The 20,194-nt window shown below is 51.7% G+C and overlaps 1 protein-coding gene across 4 annotated transcripts in view; it reads left to right on the top strand.

Moving 5' to 3' along the window:
- Window positions 1–20,194, top strand: part of slc20a2 (solute carrier family 20 member 2) — a 33,094-nt gene that overhangs the window by 7,429 nt on the left and 5,471 nt on the right. The window contains exons 1-10 of one of the 4 annotated variants that reach the window (XM_048979968.1): window positions 3,056–3,305; window positions 10,145–10,696; window positions 13,010–13,150; window positions 13,554–13,639; window positions 14,390–14,486; window positions 14,571–14,690; window positions 15,712–15,918; window positions 16,059–16,659; window positions 16,773–16,958; window positions 18,773–18,857. In XM_048979968.1, coding sequence (XP_048835925.1) covers window positions 10,408–10,696; window positions 13,010–13,150; window positions 13,554–13,639; window positions 14,390–14,486; window positions 14,571–14,690; window positions 15,712–15,918; window positions 16,059–16,659; window positions 16,773–16,958; window positions 18,773–18,857 — 1,812 coding nt within the window. In that variant the 5' untranslated portion in view covers window positions 3,056–3,305; window positions 10,145–10,407. Of the gene's footprint in view, window positions 1–3,055; window positions 3,306–7,299; window positions 7,603–10,144; window positions 10,697–13,009; window positions 13,151–13,553; window positions 13,640–14,389; window positions 14,487–14,570; window positions 14,691–15,711; window positions 15,919–16,058; window positions 16,660–16,772; window positions 16,963–18,772; window positions 18,858–20,194 lie in introns of those variants that run through there. The other 3 variants (XM_048979979.1, XM_048979957.1, XM_048979988.1) reach the window with 3 other exon arrangements.

The raw sequence follows: 20,194 nt of genomic DNA, 5'->3' as shown, positions 1-20,194 counted from the left end.
GTATCTTTAAATACACATTAATTCACAGCATTAAATAGTTTCCTGACAGCTGTAACTGTGAGTGTTATTTAACTTTCTGTGCTACGGCTCATATTCAGCCAATAGTGGTTTAGAACAAGCTCCATCTCCTTGACTCGCATGCTTGCAACAATAAGTTTATTTGCGCGCTTTGTATGGATCTTCTGCATCGCAAATCTCCTGCGTCTCCCTCTTGCGTTTTGGCGTGACACAGACTGAACAAGGTTGTTTTCGCTGACAATTTCCGGACTTCGCTTGAAGTATGCGGGCATGCTTTGCCGCGTGAGCTACCGCTGGAACACCCCCCCCCCCCCCCCCGAAGCCGGCACAGGACGCTTCTCAAAGCCCTTCCCTCCGCATGCTAGCCGAGGGTCAGGAGCAGAACAAGATGAACTTGTAATGATGCTTTTGTGCATGGTTGGCTGGGTTCATGAGGTTGTGTGAAATGCCCAGAAAGTCTGCCATTATTTTATCCCATCTAAGGAAGCTGTAAGCAAACAGATTGTTTTGAAACTGTTATTTATCTCTCTATTTAATTGGAGGTGATTCGGTGGGCGGAACAGTTACCTCGCACCTCCTGAGTTAGAGGATCGAATCCCGCCTCTGATCTCTCTTTATTTTAGGGGTTTCCTCCAGGTCCTCCTGCTTCCATCAGTAATCCACAGACTAATCTATGTCTCTCAATTGCCTGTAGGGTAGGACTGTGCATATTTACTTGCTCTGCCATGGTCTTGCGTCTCGGGCAGGCTGTGCGTACCCCAGTGCTGCCTGACTCTAGGCCCCCATGTGAGCCAGTGGAGGGTAAGTGTTTGAGACATGGATCGATGGCAGTTTATTTATTTACTGCACTGTAAGTGAGTAAAGTTCCTAGGGATGGAGGGGTTACAGGTTTTATGGCAAACCACGGTAAAATCCCTGATGGTTGGTATCACCATTTAGAATTGTAATTATCATTAATACCATGCCCGATTACCGTGCTTTGACAAACTCACATTAAGTACCGTCCGGCATCACCCAGAGTTAGACAGTGTGAGAGATGCAGATCCGCAGGTACAGCAATCAGTCTGACTGTCAGTGACCGCTTGTGCTTTTCAGTATATAGCATAGTGATACATCTTGTCACTATAATCGTGGTATAAAATGTCATGTTAGTCATATTACTTTCTGAAAGTGTCTGTGTATAGAACTCTGTAGCCCCTCCTTTGTCACCCAGGCACAAATGTATTTTTTTCTCTATAATTTAGAAATGTATTTTTACCAATTTCTTATTTCGCCCCGCCCACTTTGTTTTTAGAGGACCCTGCCCATCAGACCCCAGCTAAGTTTGCGTAATTAACATTTATAAAAATCCCTTGTTTTGATATGCAGGTCACACTCGTTCTGGAGATCGGGACATACCTGTCACTCCTGTATAGTCTTTATTGGTATTAAGCGTATTTGTTTTTTATTAAAGAATAATCCAGAAGGGACTGGGCGGGGGCTGAAACCGCCCCCCCCCCCCCCTCGTCATTACCTCCCACCTCAGTTTTTCTCGCCTAATTGTCAAACCCTGCGTGCCCCCCACCTTCGGCTCAGCGTCACACTCGTACTGCTAACTGGTAAGGATCGCGGCGCAGCTGACGGATGCAGGGGTGCTGAGTGAGCAGAGTCGTCGCACTCTAGGCCTCAGCCACCCCCCACCCCCCTCCGGTGTGCCACCCTCCCCACCATTGGCTGTTTGTCCCAGGATCCGGCTTGGCATCACCCTTGTCTGATCTCAGCTTCCCTCTGCAGCTGGTACACGATGTTCAGTCACATCAGTGATGACTTTCCTGAAAACAAAACCCAGGACCCTTCTTCCGAAGGGGGTGTTTTCCCACTTCGCCCTCCCCCCCCCCCCACTTTATTAGTAATAAAGTGTTAGGATAAATGAACATGGTTCTGTATTTTGAGGCTGACTGGGCAGTGCTTCACGCCAATGGGCACCTTCAACGCGACTCAGAACTATTTTTATGATTCAGACATCATGTCCGTTTGCTTTAGTGTAGTTTGCTCCATAACAGCTGGCTGATCCCCTAGCCCCGCCCCCATCGGCGCCGCCCACTGATCATTGGTAAACTGCTGTGGAAAGGCAGGGATTGGGAGGGGGGGGGCTGCTGGAGGTTTGGTTCCGTGCTGCAGCTGTAACCAGACCCCAGGACCGACTCCTGAGGAACGAAAGGTCTCCCACTTAACCCCCCCCCCCCCCCACACGCCTTGGCTTTTGGTGCCTCCGCCACTGCCTTTTCTAAGTCACCCCCCCCCCCAACAAAAAGACTAGGGTCCGGGTGGGTGTTGGGTAGGGCGGCTCTGGACTCTGGCAGTTTGGCCGGTCTGTGCCTGTCTGACCAGGCCTTTGCTGGCTATTTATATCCTTTATTTGAGCCCCCCCCGCAGAGACTGCTCTGTGTATAAGATGGTCTCCCCCCTTCAGGGCCGGTTCACAGCCCACTCTGTATGTTTACCCCTGTATTCTTCCCCAGGTCGCTGAGAATGTCCCAGTATGGCTGTAATATCGTGTGTGTGTGTGTGTGTGTGTGTGTGTGTGTGTGTGTGTGTGTGTGTGTGTGTGTGTGTGTGTGTGTGTGTGTGTGTGTGTGTGTGTGTGTGTGTGTGTGTGTGTGTGTGTGTGTGTGTGTGTGTGTGTGTGTGTGTGTGTGAGGCCACATCGGTGTGAATTTGTCTGTGTTTTCCATATATGTTAGGACTGAATGTTCCCACAACACAAATCACTCCCAACTCTTTCTTTTCCCCTTGAGTCCCGATCTCAGTTTTCTTTGGGATGAGTTTGGGAATTCGACATTGCATTGGTGGTGTGTATGTGTGTGTGCGCTCCATAAGGATAGGTATACCCTACGTGTGTGTGTGTGTGTGTGTGTGTGTGTGGTTATCTGTTCCACACTGGATCAGTGTTTGGAGCGGGAAGCGACCCCACCCCCCAAGACTTCCGGGCATTCCACCCCAGTGAGCGCCCCCGCGTGTGTGCACTTGTGCGCTCGCGCCCCTCCTCCCTGTGGCCTGTACTAATCGGGGGCATCCCATGATGCCACTGGCTGTATCATGTGCCACAGCACTGAATAGCTGAGGGCAGGGGCGGATTAGGTGCTGATAGAGCGGGACGGAGCCGCTTAGGGGATCAGAAAGCGCTGGAACTGCGGGCCGTCCGGCAGTGCGCCTCTCCACACGCAACGTGAGACCACCGCTGGTGGGGGGGGAAGTAACAGAAATCCTACACCGGGGGACCGGAGACACCGAGTACCGGACAGCAGGTGAGGGCTGATTCGTATGGGGCTCTTATGGGTTGTCCTGCCGTCTTCTGTGTCTTACTGACCTTTTGGGGCAGGAAAGTGGCACCTTTTGGTCTGCAGACACACGCCTGCCCATCTTGCATGGTAATACATGCATGTGCACGTTTCCATGACGGAGACAGTATGCGGACGCTGGCAGTCGGGACGCTGAGGCACACTGGGGGCTTCCTAGAGAGAGGAAGGAACATGGCGACCCCCCCCCCCCCCCCCTCCGGGATGCTACGCTTTCAGTCCCTAATGTTCCCTCCTTAAAAAAGAAAACGATATTCTTACAGCCTCATTAAAACTGATGTGTACCCCAGAACATCCAGAGATGACAACATGCGTCAAGTACTGAGAACTGCAGAGCATAATGGAGAATCCCCCAGAACAGACCTTTTGTTACGCGGCTGCATAACTGCGGCGTTAGTCAGAGAGACGTGGGCAGCGGGCACGCCGAAGCCGCGTGCCGTACCGCGCGGAGGCCAGACTTCTTTACGGCACCCTGACACTGCTCTCGAGAGACTCTGCTGCTCCAGGAAGGGCACTATATAAAAATAGCCTGGATTGAATGGAAGGGCAGGTTAGGTTAGTGGGAGCAGGGTTAAGGTTAGAGCCGTCGGTAGGGGTAGGCTGCAAAGCGGTATGACAGGATAGCGTTACGCTGCATTAGCATAAGGCTACATGCTAAATACCAAGAAGATGACTCTCCAATCATTTCATCAAGAGATTTCAAATGTCATGCTGAGATACCATGGCAGAGTGCTGATATCCTTGTCTTTTGAGACCGTATCTGTGTTGGGGGTCCTGTGTTCGATGGACGCATGCTAGAGACACACTAGCTAATCCCAATCTTTGCTGAACCATTCTCCCGTTTTCTTGATTTTTTTTTTTGTTTTTTCGGTTTTTCGGTATTCTGTCTTGGTGGGATTCGATTTGTCCGCAATGACGACGCAGTGGAAGGAATGAGAAACGGCCGGGACTAGCAAACGCTTGCCCAACTTGGCGAATCGTTTAACGTGCAGTTTACCTTTTACAGCATGATGTTACTGGCTGTGGGCATCTGGAGCAGGGAAGGGGTTAAATGCGAGGAGCTTTTCGCCGGTGGCACCGGGTTCCGAGGTGCATATTGAGGAAATCTGTGGAAGCCTCAAAAATAGACTGTAATCTTAAACCATGGTCTCTCTCCCAGCTGGTAGAGCCCCAAGCACAGATGTAGGGGTGGGACTTTCGAAGTCTGGAAGCTACCCTTGGGTTTCCCATGCTGCCCTGACACCTGAGTCGTCCTCAAATGCATCGTAGGAGGGCAGCTAATTTATACTCTTTGTCTTTTCGATAAATGGGCACCAGTGAGATTGTGGTTTCAGCAGAGTGAAGCTGAAGAAACCCACAAGTGGATGAGAAAGTCTCCCCAAATGCAGGGTCCTGATTGGTCAGGGGCCGGGGTACCTTGTGTGTGGTTGGAAACCGCGGGTTGTGATTGGTGGGCTGGGTTAATTTGGTTTATTTATGCTGGTCTCTTGTTTATACCTGGGGAGCATGATTACGTCTGGCTAGTCTGGGTTGTATAATTGTGTGTTGGAAGCTTTTGCTGATTTATTTAAGCCTTTAGTCTGTGCTGTCTGCACCGTTGAAGATGTTTTGCAAGTGGCATCTTGTTTTTCCCGTGACCAATAGGTTTCAGGCATAAGCTCATACCAATAGTGTATTCAAAGACCCACAGAAACAAGAGGCGAGCCGGCTAATATTCTTTATTTGAAAGAAATGGAGAGGTTTAACGAGCCAGCCAATCAGGTGAGAGCATAGTATTTGTCTGTTCAAACACCAAGGTGAGGATTGATGAGCCAGCCTATCAGGAGAGAGTGCAGCTTGTCGCATCAAGGACTGGTTTAACAAACTAGCCAGTCAAGTGAGAGCATGTCTTATTGCCCTGTTTGAACATTGAGGAGAGGATTAACGAGCCAGCCAATCAGGTGAGAGTAGCTTTATTGCTCTTTGTTCAAATACCAAGGGGTGGCCTAACAAGCCAGCCAATCAGGCGTGAATGTAGCTTATTTCTCTTTTCAAGCATTGAGTGGTTTAACGAGCCAGTCAATCATTTTTCTATTTAAATGCCAAGAAGCAAATGAATAAGCCAGCCAATCGGACAAGACTCAAATACGGCAGGTTCCATCTAATGGGTCCCTGACCTGTTGTGGACTTTTGAGCTCCGCACATGCCTGCATGCCCCTGAATCTCACATTGTTCTCTCCCGGCCTATTTTGTGCGAGCTTCGCTGCCTGTGAGCTGTCCTTGTCCTGTGTAATCACTGTTTGTGTGACAGAGGAGCAGCCCTGCTCAGGGGTGACTGTGTATTTACGCACTTGTCATGATAATAGGGGACAAAACTCCCATGGGATCCGTCAATAACAGCACAATGAGCCACTGTGTGACAAACTGTAATGTAATGTGGAGATAAAACGACCGTTTACACCGATGGGAAGAGGTGCCTGTAGAGGCCGTCTGGACCCTGGAAGCATCGGCCACACATGGGAAAACATCACAGGGCAGTTCTGGAGATGGACTCTGCCGAGACACGCATCTTGGACACATGGACGATGTACACATGGTCATGCGGGGGGGCCAACGAGACCCCATGTGTGCGGCAGGTCGGAGGGCTGGATGCCAGCTGTGCCGTTTGAGGTCTCTCCTCCTTCTGGGATCAGTGGCTCTAGGTCATTTTCTGTGGAAAATTTACTGAAAATGTGGGTATTGAGTGGAAGGGAGAGGCCTGAGTTGGGGAGGGTGGGATATTATCTCTCTTGCCCTGAATAAAACACCAATACAAAAAAGCTCCAGGGAAGGCATGTCAGTGATAATCAGACAGTGATAATCAGAACTGCACTGATGTGGTGTCAGTGCTGCAAAGAAACATCATACCGAAGTGAAGGAAAGTTGATGATCACTGAGCTGCACCAATGGGGTGCCAGTGCCACAGAGAGGGATGATCGCTGAGCTGCACCGGTCGGGTGCCAGTGCCACAGAGGGGGATGATCGCTGAGCTGCACCGGTCGGGTGCCAGTGCCACAGAGGGGGATGATCGCTGAGCTGCACCGATGGAGACCAAGATAGTTCTAACTGGCCTCTATCCCCCTTCCCTTGAGCTGTGCTGAGCGTTTGCATGTGTGTGTACATGTGTGTGTACATGTGTGTGCTGCCAGGCCTTTGCTGGCAGATGTCCTCGGTGCCAGTGTTCTCTAACCCCTGAATGAGTCATGTGACTGTTTACAGTAGTTATGTTTTTCATCCCCTCTGCGACGCCCTCATGACCTCAGTGTTTTGACAGACGTAGCGGAATCGTGTCTCCACCAAAATGTGTCCATGCGCTGACAGGAAACCCTTTGTTCCCTCGGGGTCCGCCTTGTTTTCCGTGGGAGGCCCCGAGCCTCGGAGGTTCCCCGTGTCAGCGGCCGCCTTCTGTCCGGTGGGGAACGGACGCGTGATGTCACTACAGTAGGAAGAGCTTCTTGACTCAAAGAGGCCATTGTGATGCTTCTCACTCCTGATCATTAGGCGTGGGGATACTGTCATGTTTGTGTGTGTGTGTGTGTGAGAGAGAAAGAGAAGCGTACATACCAGAGTGTGTGAATCGTTGACACCTTGCCCCAGGCAATTGCCTTTGCCCCAGAGCTGCATAACTGCGTTCAGAAGCATGCAACGAACACACTGTGACTCACCAGTGCATCATTCTCCACATAAACACTGCTGCATGCCCTTGGTCTGACTGCGCGCCTGCCTGTGGAGTCTCAGACACCCCCCACCCCCATTCCAAGTGCACGATTGGCCTACCGGTCCCGTCTCCCCATCTCTTGTGAGCCTAATTGGCAGGGGTGTCTGCTGGCCACATCCCCCTCGTTTGTGATTGGTCGGCCTAGCATTGATGTGGGGCCGTCCCTCCCACATGCGGCTGCCTCCTTTTAAGAGGCCGTCTAGACTCCACTAGCGCTGTGATGCCGTGAGGAGCGAGAGCCGCTCTTGCCTGCGTGAAGCTGCGTGACCTGCTGCTTCTCCAGCCTCTGACTCACTCCCCCCTTCCTCTCTCTGTCGCTCTCTCTCTCTCTATCCCTCTCTCTTTCACCACCTCTATCCCTCCTTCAGGCTGTGCTTTTCTCTGTGTCTCTCAGTATCACGCTGTAGCCAGTCTCTGTCTCTGGTCTCTCTGCCTCTCCTCTCGTTCTCTCTCTCTCTCTCTATCCCCTCCAGTCCGAGGAGCACAAGCTGCAGGGCTGCCTGTCCGAAGGTGAGTGGAGAGGATCTCTCTCTTTTTTTTTTTTCGCACCTCTCCTCCTCCTCCTTCCTTTCCCACTCTTGCTCTGAAGAGTCATCCAGCAGGTAATTTGTCTTCCTGTCCGCACGCAGCACCGGTTGTGCATGACTCTTGATAAAATTTTCACGTGTGACGAGTTTGCTCTCTGTTTGACCGCGCTGCAGTTTTTGTGTGTGTGTGTGTGTGTGTGTGTGTGTGTGTGTGTGTGTGTGTGTGTGTGTGTGTGTGTGTGTGTGTGTGTGTGCGCGCGCACATGCACGTGTCTGCCTGTCTACCTATCCATCTATCTGCCCCCCCCATCCCCAGAATTTAACCCCATAGGCTTTGCATACAGAGCCCTTGCTTAGTCCCTGGACAGTACCTCAAACACGTGTGTCTCTCTGTGTTTTACGACATGTAGCTCTGTGGGTCTTTGGTCGTTTTTGTCTTTCTATGCATGTCTCTCTATAATTGAGTATTATCGCACATTAGCAATGAATCTGATATGCAAAGCGGATGCAGAATTTTCCTGATGTTCCCTCGCACTGAAGCTGGGATCAGTGCTTCAGAGCCGGAATTCCGAACTGTGGATCCCATCCCTCTGCAGACTGTTCCTGCTTCCTTGGGAAGCCTGATGCCTCCCTTTCCTGATCTAGGGAGCCCTTCATTGTAGACCTCCTTGAGGAGTCACCCCCCTCCCCACCCCTGCTGTCCACATTAATCATAGGAAATTGTAGGACTGAAAGTGGGGAACCTGACGTAAAATTCCACCAAGGTCACATGAGCCGTCTCACTTCCTGCACTTTTCGTCCTCCACCTGCCTCAGCCAATCAGAAGAGCACTCTCCCTTGCTGGCGGTCATCCGCATGGACTTCTAGGTCACGGGGGTGCAGCCAGCATCTGGAACCCCTCCCCCCAAAGCCCCTCGTTTGCGTGTCACGTCGTGTCACTCCATGGGGTGGATGTTTTGTGAGCTTGTCTTAAGATCTGTTACCAGGGGAAGGAGAGCGATCACAGACCAGCTTTCAGAGTAGATGCTTGACTTTCTGCCACTCCTCTCGCAACATCTGCCTTCCTCCTAAGAGCAGTCACCTGACTTGGTGAGTGGGGGGAGCTCAGAGGAAGGTGGGGGGGGGGGGGGTTTCAGATGGTGTTCCCTGTTGACCCCCCTGGCCCCCACCATCACAGGAATGATAATACAGCTTGCTTAAGATCATCAGGTGCTCTCAGAAAGGGGGGGCAACTTGGGGTACAGACACGTCTAAGCAAGTTTCACTTACTGGCAGGGTGGGGTAAATACCTCAACACACTTAATTACTTTGCCCGTCCAAAAAATAAAAGAATAAAAACAGCATGGGGTGAAGAAAGACTAAATGGTTTTAAATATTTTCTAAATTAAATTTGAGAACTGGTATTTCTTTAAGCTGACTAAAGCTGCAGTCTGTGGTTAAAGGTTGTGGGTGGATGATGGGTCCGGTGATTTGCCATCGAGCACTGACGTGCGTTCAGTGTAAGGTCGAGCCAGACTCCACCTGTGTGTGTGTGTGTGTGTGTGTGTGTGTGTGTGTGTGTGTGTGTGTGTGTTTGTTCGTTCGTGCCGAAACCTGGGCTGCTGGAATTCTGTGAGAGATTGAAAGCCTGGTGCTGATGGGTCTGTGTCTGTCCCTGGGGGGCCACAGTCCAGCCACATCAGCCTCCAACGTGTGGCTATTCTGCTCCACGTTGCCGTGCTTCAATTGACCGTTCGCTGCCTCCTTATCTCCAGCAGTTGCGTCGGCTCCCTGCGGGTTTATCTGTCTGAAACGGGGGGGGGGGGCTGAGCTTTGGGGGGGGGGTTTGGGCTTTCAGCTGGGCCCTGCTCCTCCCATGGCCTCCGCATGAGTGGTTACTGCATCGTGACAAGAAACCTCGACACTTCCTTTCTTCGCTGTTCACGGAATGTATTAGTCTGGATTTTAGCTGTTTACACTCAAGGTCTTTTGAATAATAGGCTTAGCGGAGGCAGGCAGACCTGGGCTTTCATATGAAAGACATCCAGCCTTTGGGCCCTGATTTCAGTTCCCAGTAGTTGGGTGGAAGGCAAGGGGGGTTGCGGTGGACACATTGGTAGAAGGAGTTTGATCCTGAACCTGCCAACATTTTTCGTTCATAGTAACGGTGTTTCTTTTCGAATCCGTTCTTGCATTCTGGCATTCTCCGGAAATCTGAAGGTCACATGACCTGGTTTTTGTCTTTGTGCTGGTGTTGGGAGCAGCAAGATTCTGCCCCGTGGAGCTGCCTGTGCTGCACCTGTCTCCTTCCTGCACAGGGGCCTCTCTGCAGCCGTGCGTCCCACCGTACCGTTAAAGCTGAGTGTCACCTCCTGTTCGGGGCAATAGAGATCATCTCCGGGGGGGGGGGGGGGGGGGTGGCTCGGGTTACACGCTGACAGTTGTGCTTAATGGTCCTGCGTGTCTTGTTTTGCTCTCTGCTGCTGGTTTATTTCCAAAGTGTGTGACTGCAGCACTTGTCTGTCTCCCTTCCGCCTTTCCAACAGGTAAGGAACCTCAGCGCTGAGCCCCGAGCACAACTATGGAATGCTGTCTCCAGTTGACTCCAATTTACACCCTACGGACTGACGAGGAATCGCTCAGTTAGCAGCCTGCTTTTCCCGGAGAACTTTTCTGGCGTCCGGCCTGAGGCCCCTTCTCGCAGGACCAGCGGCTGCCCCGCTCAGTCGTCCCCTCCTGCTGTTGGGATTTTTGTTTTCCCCACCTCTTTTTTTTTGGGTTCTTTTGAATTCTGACTCAAGAAGTCAAGATGGATCTGGAGTCGTACCTGTGGATGGTGGTGTTGGGCTTCATCATCGCCTTCATCCTGGCCTTCTCGGTGGGCGCCAACGACGTGGCGAACTCCTTCGGCACGGCCGTGGGCTCGGGCGTGGTCACCTTGCGGCAGGCCTGCATCCTAGCTTCCATCTTCGAGACGCTGGGCTCCGTGCTATTGGGGGCCAAAGTTGGAGAGACCATCCGGAAGGGCATCATTGACGTAAACCTCTACAATGACTCGGTGCCCGTCCTCATGGCTGGGGAGGTCAGCGCAATGGTGGGTGAGTAGCCCTCCCTCTGGTCTCCACGACAACATGTGGTCGGTAGCGGATGCTAAGATAGCTGCCGTGTGATGAATGTGAAATGGCGATGGAAGGATGCTTGCGCTATGACTTCGGCGTCCATAGGGCAGTGCTTGCAAATTCCTGCTCTCAACTGTACTGTCGATACTGATGGTTTTCTCGTTGAACCGAGTTCGTCGTGATTCCCTTAATGACACACGAACATGGGGCCTCTCCTTGTCTACGAGTTTGACAAGAACAAGAGGAATCTGTACTCCATAATCTTTCATTTTTGCGGTTGGAGGTAATTGTCCAGGTTCCCGTGCTTTGGTGCTGTATCAGTAGAGATAATCACTTGGTTTTCGCAAATTTGCTCCGTCCTGCTCCATGGCTAATGGTGTGATTGCCATTGTTATGGATATGTAAGTGTGCCTGTTGAATGTGGTGAGTCGCTAAGCTGGTGGTCTTTGTACTTCATGCAAATGAGGGTTTTTCCATTGGTTTGTTGAGCTAACAGGTGCAGCCTCTGCTGCAGTGTCTCTCAGGGGTGACATGTCCACTGAATATTTGGTACATTGAGTAGAAAGCCTTGCTCAGGTGATGTGAATGGTGTACTTTGCTCATGGATGCTTTCCGATTACCCCTCTATGCTGCATACATAGACATAGATCCTTTTAGGCAGGTGAGTTCTGCTCTTTCGTCCTTCCTCATTTAAATCACCAAGGTCCAGTGTGATATGGAGACCTTCCTGTACGTGAATCTTCACTGGGCTCTGATGGCCTGACCATGACACTAAACACTCCTGATCTACAGGTAGCGACGTTTCCTCACTGCATGAGCTAAGGGTTTGCGAGACTGACTGCGATATGGTTTGAGGCGGCCTCAATGGGGCTCATGCAATGAAATTGATATGCTTCATCAGTGATGTCCTTCTTCCTGCTGTTAGTATGATTATAGATGTTTTGTTGACCAAGTGCAACAAGAGAATTGGAAACTTGTTCCGCCACACCCAGTACAAGGAACAACAGAAAATAAAGGATAATTAAGTAATAAACAAATAGCCTTGGAAGAGCACAATGCAGATGAGTAACGCTTCTTAAAAAAAAAATGCTGCAAGGTCCGGTTTCTCTTAGTTCCTGTCTCAAGGAACAGGTTGCTACTGTTCAATGCAGCATCTGTGGCCTGTACTACGAAGCGTTACTGGCTTATTAGTGTAACTTGTCGGATTTAAGGTACCACAGTTTAAATGCACTTCATATTCGTTGACGTACGTTTTGCCCTGACTACCTTAAATCTGACAAGTTAACCCAATAAACCAGTAACCTCTCTTCATAGGGCCCTGGAGGTACCGAATGCACCATGGGAGGTGCAGAACGTTGTGGCCAGGAGAACATAAGTGGGGAAATCATATCTCTGATTGTGGGACTGGCATGACAGGCCGAGTCTGAGCCGTTTTATTAAGTGATGATGTCCGGGAGTGAAGCTTATGCTACTTGTGTTGAGGGTGACAATCAGTCAGGGTATCTCGGCTCGGCCTGCTGTGAAGCAGCCCCGGCACGCATACCGAGTGGCGCTTCTTTCCTGGCTGCCAGCAAGCACAGCGAGGGTGATGCTGGTCTTCTGGTCATCTGTAACCCTCCCAAGAAATGCCATGTGTTCTACGGCATGTAAAGAAAGCACTCGGGATAGCATGCTGCCGGAATCAAAGTCTGCTCCAAAAGTCGGAAGTAGCTAAACTGGACTTCATCATTTGTTATTGCTTGACGCTATTATTGTCTCAGATGTTGCTGAACACTGAGAAGGTTAGGGCAATGATCCGGACACCCTCACTTCTTGGGGAATTCAATGGCTCAGAGTCCTGTTCATTAGGGAGTGACAGATTGGCGGGATGTTAAGGGCATTGATTGGTCTACCGGCTTGCATAATAGAATATTTTGAAGCGAGGTGACTGGGGGCGACTCACCTGAGAATCATAGCTTGAAGCAGTGAAAGGGCTGCATGACTGGCCAGCTTCAGTGACGGTGACGGAGGGCTGCCAATGCAGGGAACCGAATGAATCGACATTGCACGGGTCAGCTGGAACACTCTCTTTGTGTGAGGTCTTTCTTGTTCCTGTTAGCGAGTTTGGATTCTGGAAAATGTTGAATGTGCCTGGTACTCGTATGCTCTGGAAAGCCTTTCAGCTTTCGATTCCTCGTTTGGGTCTTTGACTCCATATGTGTTGACGTGCTTGATCCCTTCAGAGGTTAAACGAGCGTGATGCTCAGTGCAGAGCTGTGCCACGGCTGGTAACTCTGCTCCCTCACTCCTCAGGCTCTGCGGTGTGGCAGTTAATTGCCTCCTTCCTGAAACTGCCCATCTCCGGGACCCACTGCATCGTGGGCTCCACCATCGGCTTCTCCATGGTAGCCATCGGCACGCAGGGCGTCCAGTGGATGCAGCTTGTTAAGATCGGTGAGTCGGTTTTGCTCACATTACTGTTTTTCTTACATTACTGGTTTCAGATGATGATTTTTTTTTTTTTTTTGTGTGTAATTCCACAAAACGACCATGAAGTTGTGTGGGTTGGCTTGACTGTGCGCTTTGTGTAGGGGATGCATGTCTTTGGGTGACACAGCAGAAATAAGTGTGATGAATTACATGGAAGTGTGTGTGTGTGTGTGTAGTGGGGGGGGCAGTTTGTGCAGAGACTGAGGGTATGGTGGATGTTGGATTTGGTTAGTTGAGAAAGCTTCAGGTAGCTGTACAGCATGAGGTGTGTTTGGTCTTTGTGTTTGGATAAGTTTATTTCCTGTTTCGGGCCTGGATGGAGAGAGGAGCTTTGATACTGCGGTCACTCTCTGCTCTCCCTCTTCAGTTGCTTCATGGTTCATCTCCCCTCTTCTGTCTGGAATCATGTCTGGATTACTGTTTCTTCTCATCAGGTACTTCATCCTCAGCAAGGTGAGTTTGCTCCTTGTCTACTTTCACTGGTGTATCTTTGTTGTTGCTGTTTGTTTTTTTTTTTTTTTTTGTCGCTTTGTTTGTTTGTCTGTGAAAGGAGCTTAATTAATAATCTTTACTTACTTACTTACACTCCGTGATGTTAATAAGTGACACACTTATTTATTTAGCAGATGGTTTTGACCAAGGTGGCATACGGGTGAGGAACGTTCCGGATGCAGGAACCGCGTCAGTCGGTGGTTTTCCTTGTGCAGCTGTTGGGAAGGTTACAGGCGTTTTCGTTCAGGCAGAATTGAGGCAGAGGCCAGCGCAGGAATGCGCGGTCCGGCCTTCCTGCTGTCCTGCGGTCCTGCTGTCCTGCTGTCCTGCAGCTACCTCGTGGCCATTCTGTGGGCGAGTTACGAATCCCACGGCCTCTCAGCTTCCTGTGGGCGGCCAGTGGCTCTGCAGTCCCTGCACGAGATGCCCGTCGAAGTTTGCTTGGGTTTGGTCGAGGTCGTGGCTCAGGAACTGACCAGCGCCTCCTGTTGGTCAGCCGCCGTCTCGGCGGGAAGAGAGCGGGTAGACAGCACTTTTCCAGTGTTTAGTTGCCAGAAAAACAGGCATCCGTTTTGGCAGTGAGCCTTAGAGGCGTGTCCCTGTTTGTGGTCAGGATAGTGAAATTTGGCGTTTTGCTGATGGTGGCTGGAACGTTTACATGAACGTGGGAGTTGGAAGAATAACCCCCCCCACCCCCCCTCTGCTTTACAGGATGACCCGGTCCCCAATGGCCTCCGCGCTCTACCTCTCTTCTACGCCTCCACCATTGGTATCAACACCTTCTCCATCATGTACACCGGAGCCCCCTGTAAGTGTGGAGCTCACTCCTGGAAAGCCAGAAGAAATGTTTGGCCTCTAGTCGCTTGCTAATTTACATGCTCTTCGCCCTCAGTGCTGGGCCTGGAGATGCTGCCGGTCTGGGCCATAGCCCTGATCTCGCTGGCTGGATCTCTGGTCTGTGCAGCACTGGTCTGGATCTTCGTCTGCCCGTGGATGAGGAGGAAAATAGCAAGTAGGTTTTTGCAACCCGCCTCAGCCTTGTCTCCCTTCCCCGCCGCTCTGATCCATTATGGAGCTCGGACCTCGCGGCTCATACCTGCTGTGTGCTCGGGGAAAGTGGAAAAAACGGTCAAGGGCACAGCTGTGTGTTACGCTGCCCCAGATACAAGGCAGTGTTAAGCAACTCTGTTATTATTATTACGATGAGAGCGGAGATGGCGGGGGCTTTCGCTCTTTGATCTGTGGCCTTTGGCGGGGCACCCCACCCCCCCCACCTGCAGGTCCGCGAATCCAAAAAGGCTGAGGTACGTCAGGGCTGCCGTTTCACCCAATCGGGGAGGATGGGGGGGCGTTACAACTTTCCATGGGACACTGCTGTTGTACCATTAAATGTTCCAACTGAACCGGTTGCATGTACATCTCCGCTATTGACCTGGAAGATCATTCTCATCGTGGAACTTTTGGATAAAAGCATTTTCAAGAGAAAATTATGTGTTTATGCAAATGGATGATTTAATAGCTGTTTCAGGTGGCTTATTGCAGTAACTATTAGAGCGGCTTACAAAGGCAGTAACGGCGGTGTTTGTTTATTTCTGCTGTCCTGCCGTCATGCGGTTACCGCCGTTCCCGTATACCCCTCGCTGTTACGTCTGCCCCCATCTTCCTGGCCGACCTGAACCGTCGCTAACGCGTCACAGCCAACCTGCATATCCCCCCCCCCCCCCCCCCCCCCACACACACACACACACACACACACACACTGTCTGCTGGTACGGTTTCTCAGGGCTGCCACACATGGTGTGAGATTGAGGTCAAAGGTGGTTTATTTTTATGTCACCCTGTCAGCACAGGATCGAAATTTGTTTCAGCCTTCCACGTAAAAACAATTTAGTCCTTCTTCTCTGGAGTGCCTAATATATACCTCTTCGCCCTCTTTGGCCCTTTGTCTCTGCTTGGGGGGGCGGGGGGGGGGGGCCGTCTGCAGTCTGTCACCTCTGGGGATGATGGCTGACTGCTTGTCCTTTCCGCCGCAGGCCGGCTGAAGAAGGAGCATGCTCTTTCCAGGATATCGGACGAGAGCTTGGATAAGATCCCGGAAGAGGAAGAGGAGGCTCCCGTCTTCAAGGAACTGCCGGGGGCCAAGGGGACGGACGACGCCGTGGTACCCCTGACCGAGTCCGCAGGGGAGCTGAGCAGCCTGGCCAATGGGGGCGCTGTGCTGCCCAATGGCAGGGTTTATGGTGAGTCTGGTGCTCGCTGGTGTTTCTAACAATTTTGGTGTTTCTAACGAGTCTCGACCTAGTTGAGTCCATCACGGTACGGCATCAAATCCCACTGGGTAGTAACACGCTAACGCACTGTTGTTGCCTCCTGTCCGCAGGCCGCACTCACTCCATGACCAACGGCTGTTTGAAGTCGCCCATCTCCAACGGCAGCTTCAGCTTCGACGGGCACATGCGCAGCGACGGCCAGGTCTACCACACGGTGCACAAGGACTCGGGCCTCTACAAGGATCTGCTGCACAAGATCCACCTGGGCCGGCTGGAAGACGAGCGTCCCGGCAGCGGACTGGACAACAGCTACCGGCTGCTGCGGCGCAACAACAGCTACACGTGCTACACGGCGGCCATCTGCGGCATGCCGGTGCAGCCCCTGCTGCGATCCGAGACGGTCGCCGCGCCTGAGGACAGCGAGAAGCTGGTGGGTGACAGCGTCTCTTACTCCAAGAAGCGCGTTCGCTACGACAGCTACTCCAGCTACTGCAATGCCGTGGCCGAGGCCGAGATCGAGGCCGAGGAGGGCGGGGTCGAGATGAAGCTGGCCGCCGACTCCATGGAGGCCCCTGCACCGCTGGGCATGGAGGACCAGGCTGAGGAGGACAAGGAGGAGAAGGACAAGGCTCAGGTCTTCCTGCTCTTCCACTTCTTGCAGATCCTCACTGCCTGCTTCGGCTCGTTTGCCCATGGTGGCAACGACGTCAGGTATCCTGCCCATCGAGACACGCCCCCTTAAAACATTTCAGCCAAATTTAGAGTTTTTAAAGAGTAAATATTTTGGCCGGGAGTCTGACACAATGTGTTCCTCTTTGCTGCAGTAATGCAATCGGCCCCCTGGTGGCGCTGTGGATGATCTACGAGCAAGGTGGGGTAATGCAGGATGCAGTCACGCCCATCTGGCTGCTCTTTTATGGGGGTGTGGGCATCTGCGCCGGCCTGTGGGTGTGGGGGCGCCGCGTCATCCAGACGATGGGCAAGGACCTGACCCCCATAACCCCCTCCAGGTGAGACCGTGTGTTTGGTGGGGGTGTCGGTGTGTATGACCTGTCACAGCTCTCTGTGTCTCTCCCCGAAATAAGTTGCTTTTGCTGTCATGGAGTCTGTGCACTTGCGTGACCATAGCAACTATTGAGAGCCGTTACCTAGTGACTGGATTCGAGAATCGTGTTGAGAAGCCAGTAGGCGGCGCTCAAACAGAACAGGATTTGATGGGATGGGTTCGTCCTGCTTGTTCTTACTCCTGTGCCGGTCATGAAACGTTCCTTCAGGAAGGATAACTGATGTGTTCTTAAGAGTTTGTTCCTGTTCTCCAGTCATACTGGTCCATTTTCAGGAAAGTGACACCTCCTACAAATAGTTTGGGCAGCACTTCGCTGCCAGCCGCACTGTAACAACGCTGGGAACACGAGAAACGCCAGGAAGTCCTTCGATCTGTTGGGTGGGGGCTTCCGGAAGCTACCGCTGATAGCCGGGGTGGACACAGAATTAGAAACATCTAAATCTGGCTGGACAATAGCAAGGAGGAGAAGAGGGTAGCCGGCCGTCACGGGAGCTGCTGAAGTTAACCCCCCCCCCCCTCCCCGCCAGGGCCCGGTTGCTAGGGCGGCCGTTTGTGTTGCCGTGTCCTCAGAAGAGGCCGGCGGGATTCCTCTGTGTCAGGATGCCGTGGCCTGGCAGCCACATCTGAGTCCAGCAGGAAGTGAGCGGGCACAGGGCATCCTGGGAGACGGAATGTCTCAGTCGGAGCGCCAGCCAGCCAGCGGACAGTCTCCATGTATACGACTTGACATGAGTAGCAGCACGAGAGCCAAGGGAACTAGGCCAGGTCGTCACCCTCTCCTCCGCATTCACAAAGGCTGCACCCCCCCCCCCATCTTTCAAACCAAAAAGGCAAATTGCACGTCTTTGCCTCATTCCAAGACGAATTCGTTTTGCTGTGACATTCTATGGCTTTTTTTTTTTTTAAGTGACAACTCTGTTCCATCATCCTGAAACTTCATCCATTTTCCTCAGCCAGTGACTAATTGTCTGATCCCCTCCTGTGCCCCCCCCACACACACCCCTGGGGGGCCAGATCTCGGCAGCCATCGTGCTGAGAACTTTACCCTGTTATGCAAACGTTCGTCTTAGATTGCATTCTATAGTCTGTGCCAGTCTCTACAAGGACTGTGGAAGCATAAGGAAGGAACCCCCCTCCGCTGCCTTTAAAATGGTTCGGACCAGAGACCATGAGTGTCTTAAGTAGACTCTTTGTGCTGCAGTAGATATTAATCAAATGGAGATGCATTCATTGCGACTGCACAGCCGCGTAAATGGAGAGGGCTATGGGCAGGCGGCCCGAGCACCCATGCAGCTCTGAAGGTATTCATTATTGAACAGAGGTTCTGTATTTACACGTGTTCTCGCTTGTTAATTTAGTCACCTGAAACCTGCGTGACATGCATGCAGGCCTGCCCCTGCGGATATTGCGGTTTCCGCAGCCTGCCCCTGCTGGCGGGGCCGTTTCCTCGAAATGTGACCCGTCCCTGTCTGGCCATGTACTTGTGGGTGTGTCTGTGGGTGTGTCACATGTACCCAGTGGGTGTGGCTTCTCCCTTTTCGCATGCGACTTGAACCCCTCCAGTACAGTTGACCAGAGGTGGGTCAGTTGCTTCTGGTACTGTAGCTCCCCCCAATGGTGGGGTTGTTTCCTGTAGCTCCACCCAGTGGTGGAGTTGTTTCCTGGTGATCCCGCCCCCTCTGACTCAGACTCCGCCCTGGGGCGGGGTCACACAGTGCTTGATTACAGATTGACCGTGAGGTTTGTGTCTCTCTGCAGTGGGTTCACTATTGAGCTGGCTTCCGCACTCACTGTCGTGTTCGCCTCCAATATCGGACTCCCTATCAGTACCACACACTGCAAGGTACGCTCCGGTCAGGTGATGCCAGGCCAGGCCACGCACTGGCCACTGGGGTCACTCTGCATCCTGATGGGGTGGGGGGTGGGGGGGTGCGCAGCACACTGAGTGGGTTGAACAAGTCAAGGCTTGTAATGCATTTTCCTAAGCTGGGCTGTCAGTAGAATTTATTGGATAAATGATTATAAATACTGACGTTTATTGACATTTAGCCATAATAACTGTAACGCACGCAGTAAGAGATGAATCTGATTTATCACAGTCATGTGACTGTTCACTGAAGTCAGTTGCCACACTGCTGGTCAGTCTCTGACCCTCCGGGTTACGATCAGCTAACATACTGGTTCAACCCATAAAACCCCAAAAAAAGTGTGTGCCCCCCCCTCTCTCCCCCAACGCACCCTGTTCCTTGTTGGACTCAAGCTGTGGACTCGCTATGATCTAAACTGGACCCATCCCCCCCACCCCCCCCCCCCCCCAAAGCCGTCCCGCAGTGCCTCCACTGCCCGTCTCTCCCTGCATGGCTCGGTGATGTGGGTCTTCCTGTATGGCGCCCTCTGCTGGCTCACGGTGTCTCTTTGTCTTTTGTGCCCTGTTGTCTGTTTCTTCACAGTGGATTTTGCATTGAAGTAATGAGTGCTCTAACAGTACTTGTAGCCTCAAATGTGGGCGTCCCCATAAGTTCCACTCACTGCAAGGTATCCGAGTGTTGTGAACCGGCCCTCACCCGCTGCTTAACTAGTATTACTAGTTGGGATTAAACAGCACAAAACTATAACAGTAACTAGGGAGTATTTACTACTGTGGATTTAATGGCTTCTGCACTTTTCCTTCTCGGGTAAAATGACCACTGATTCACTGAATCACTGTATCACTGAATCACTGTATCACTGTCTCGGCTCCAGTTTTCTGCAGAGAGGATCAGGACTAGACCGGGGGGAGTGGGGAAGTAAACTTGGGAACTTTTGCTGGTACTGATTCTGAAAAGTGGACTTACTCCAGTAGTAGTGAGATTAAAGGTCCCCCCCCCACTCTGTGTGGTGGGTTATCCCCAGCTGGGGGGGGCTTGGTGAGACAGACCGGCAGTCATAGCACGTGCAGTTGCCCCATGAAACCTACAGCCCTGTGTGGCGTGGGATTTGTGTCCTGGATTTTCCTGTATTGGGTGTCAAAATTCATATGCAACCCCCCGGGTTCTCAGATTCAGCAATTAGCAAAATATCTACCTTTTTTAAAAGCAGGTTAGAGGGATTTCGAGGATAAACTGTTCCTGTGAAAAGGCCAATGTAGTTCTGTAGATATAAAAAAAAAAGTTATCTGATAACTAACAATCACAATGTCAC

This window comes from Brienomyrus brachyistius, chromosome 2 (genome assembly GCF_023856365.1).
Source record: "Brienomyrus brachyistius isolate T26 chromosome 2, BBRACH_0.4, whole genome shotgun sequence".
NCBI lineage: Eukaryota > Metazoa > Chordata > Actinopteri > Osteoglossiformes > Mormyridae > Brienomyrus > Brienomyrus brachyistius.
This window is presented reverse-complemented; position numbering and strand designations above follow the sequence as displayed.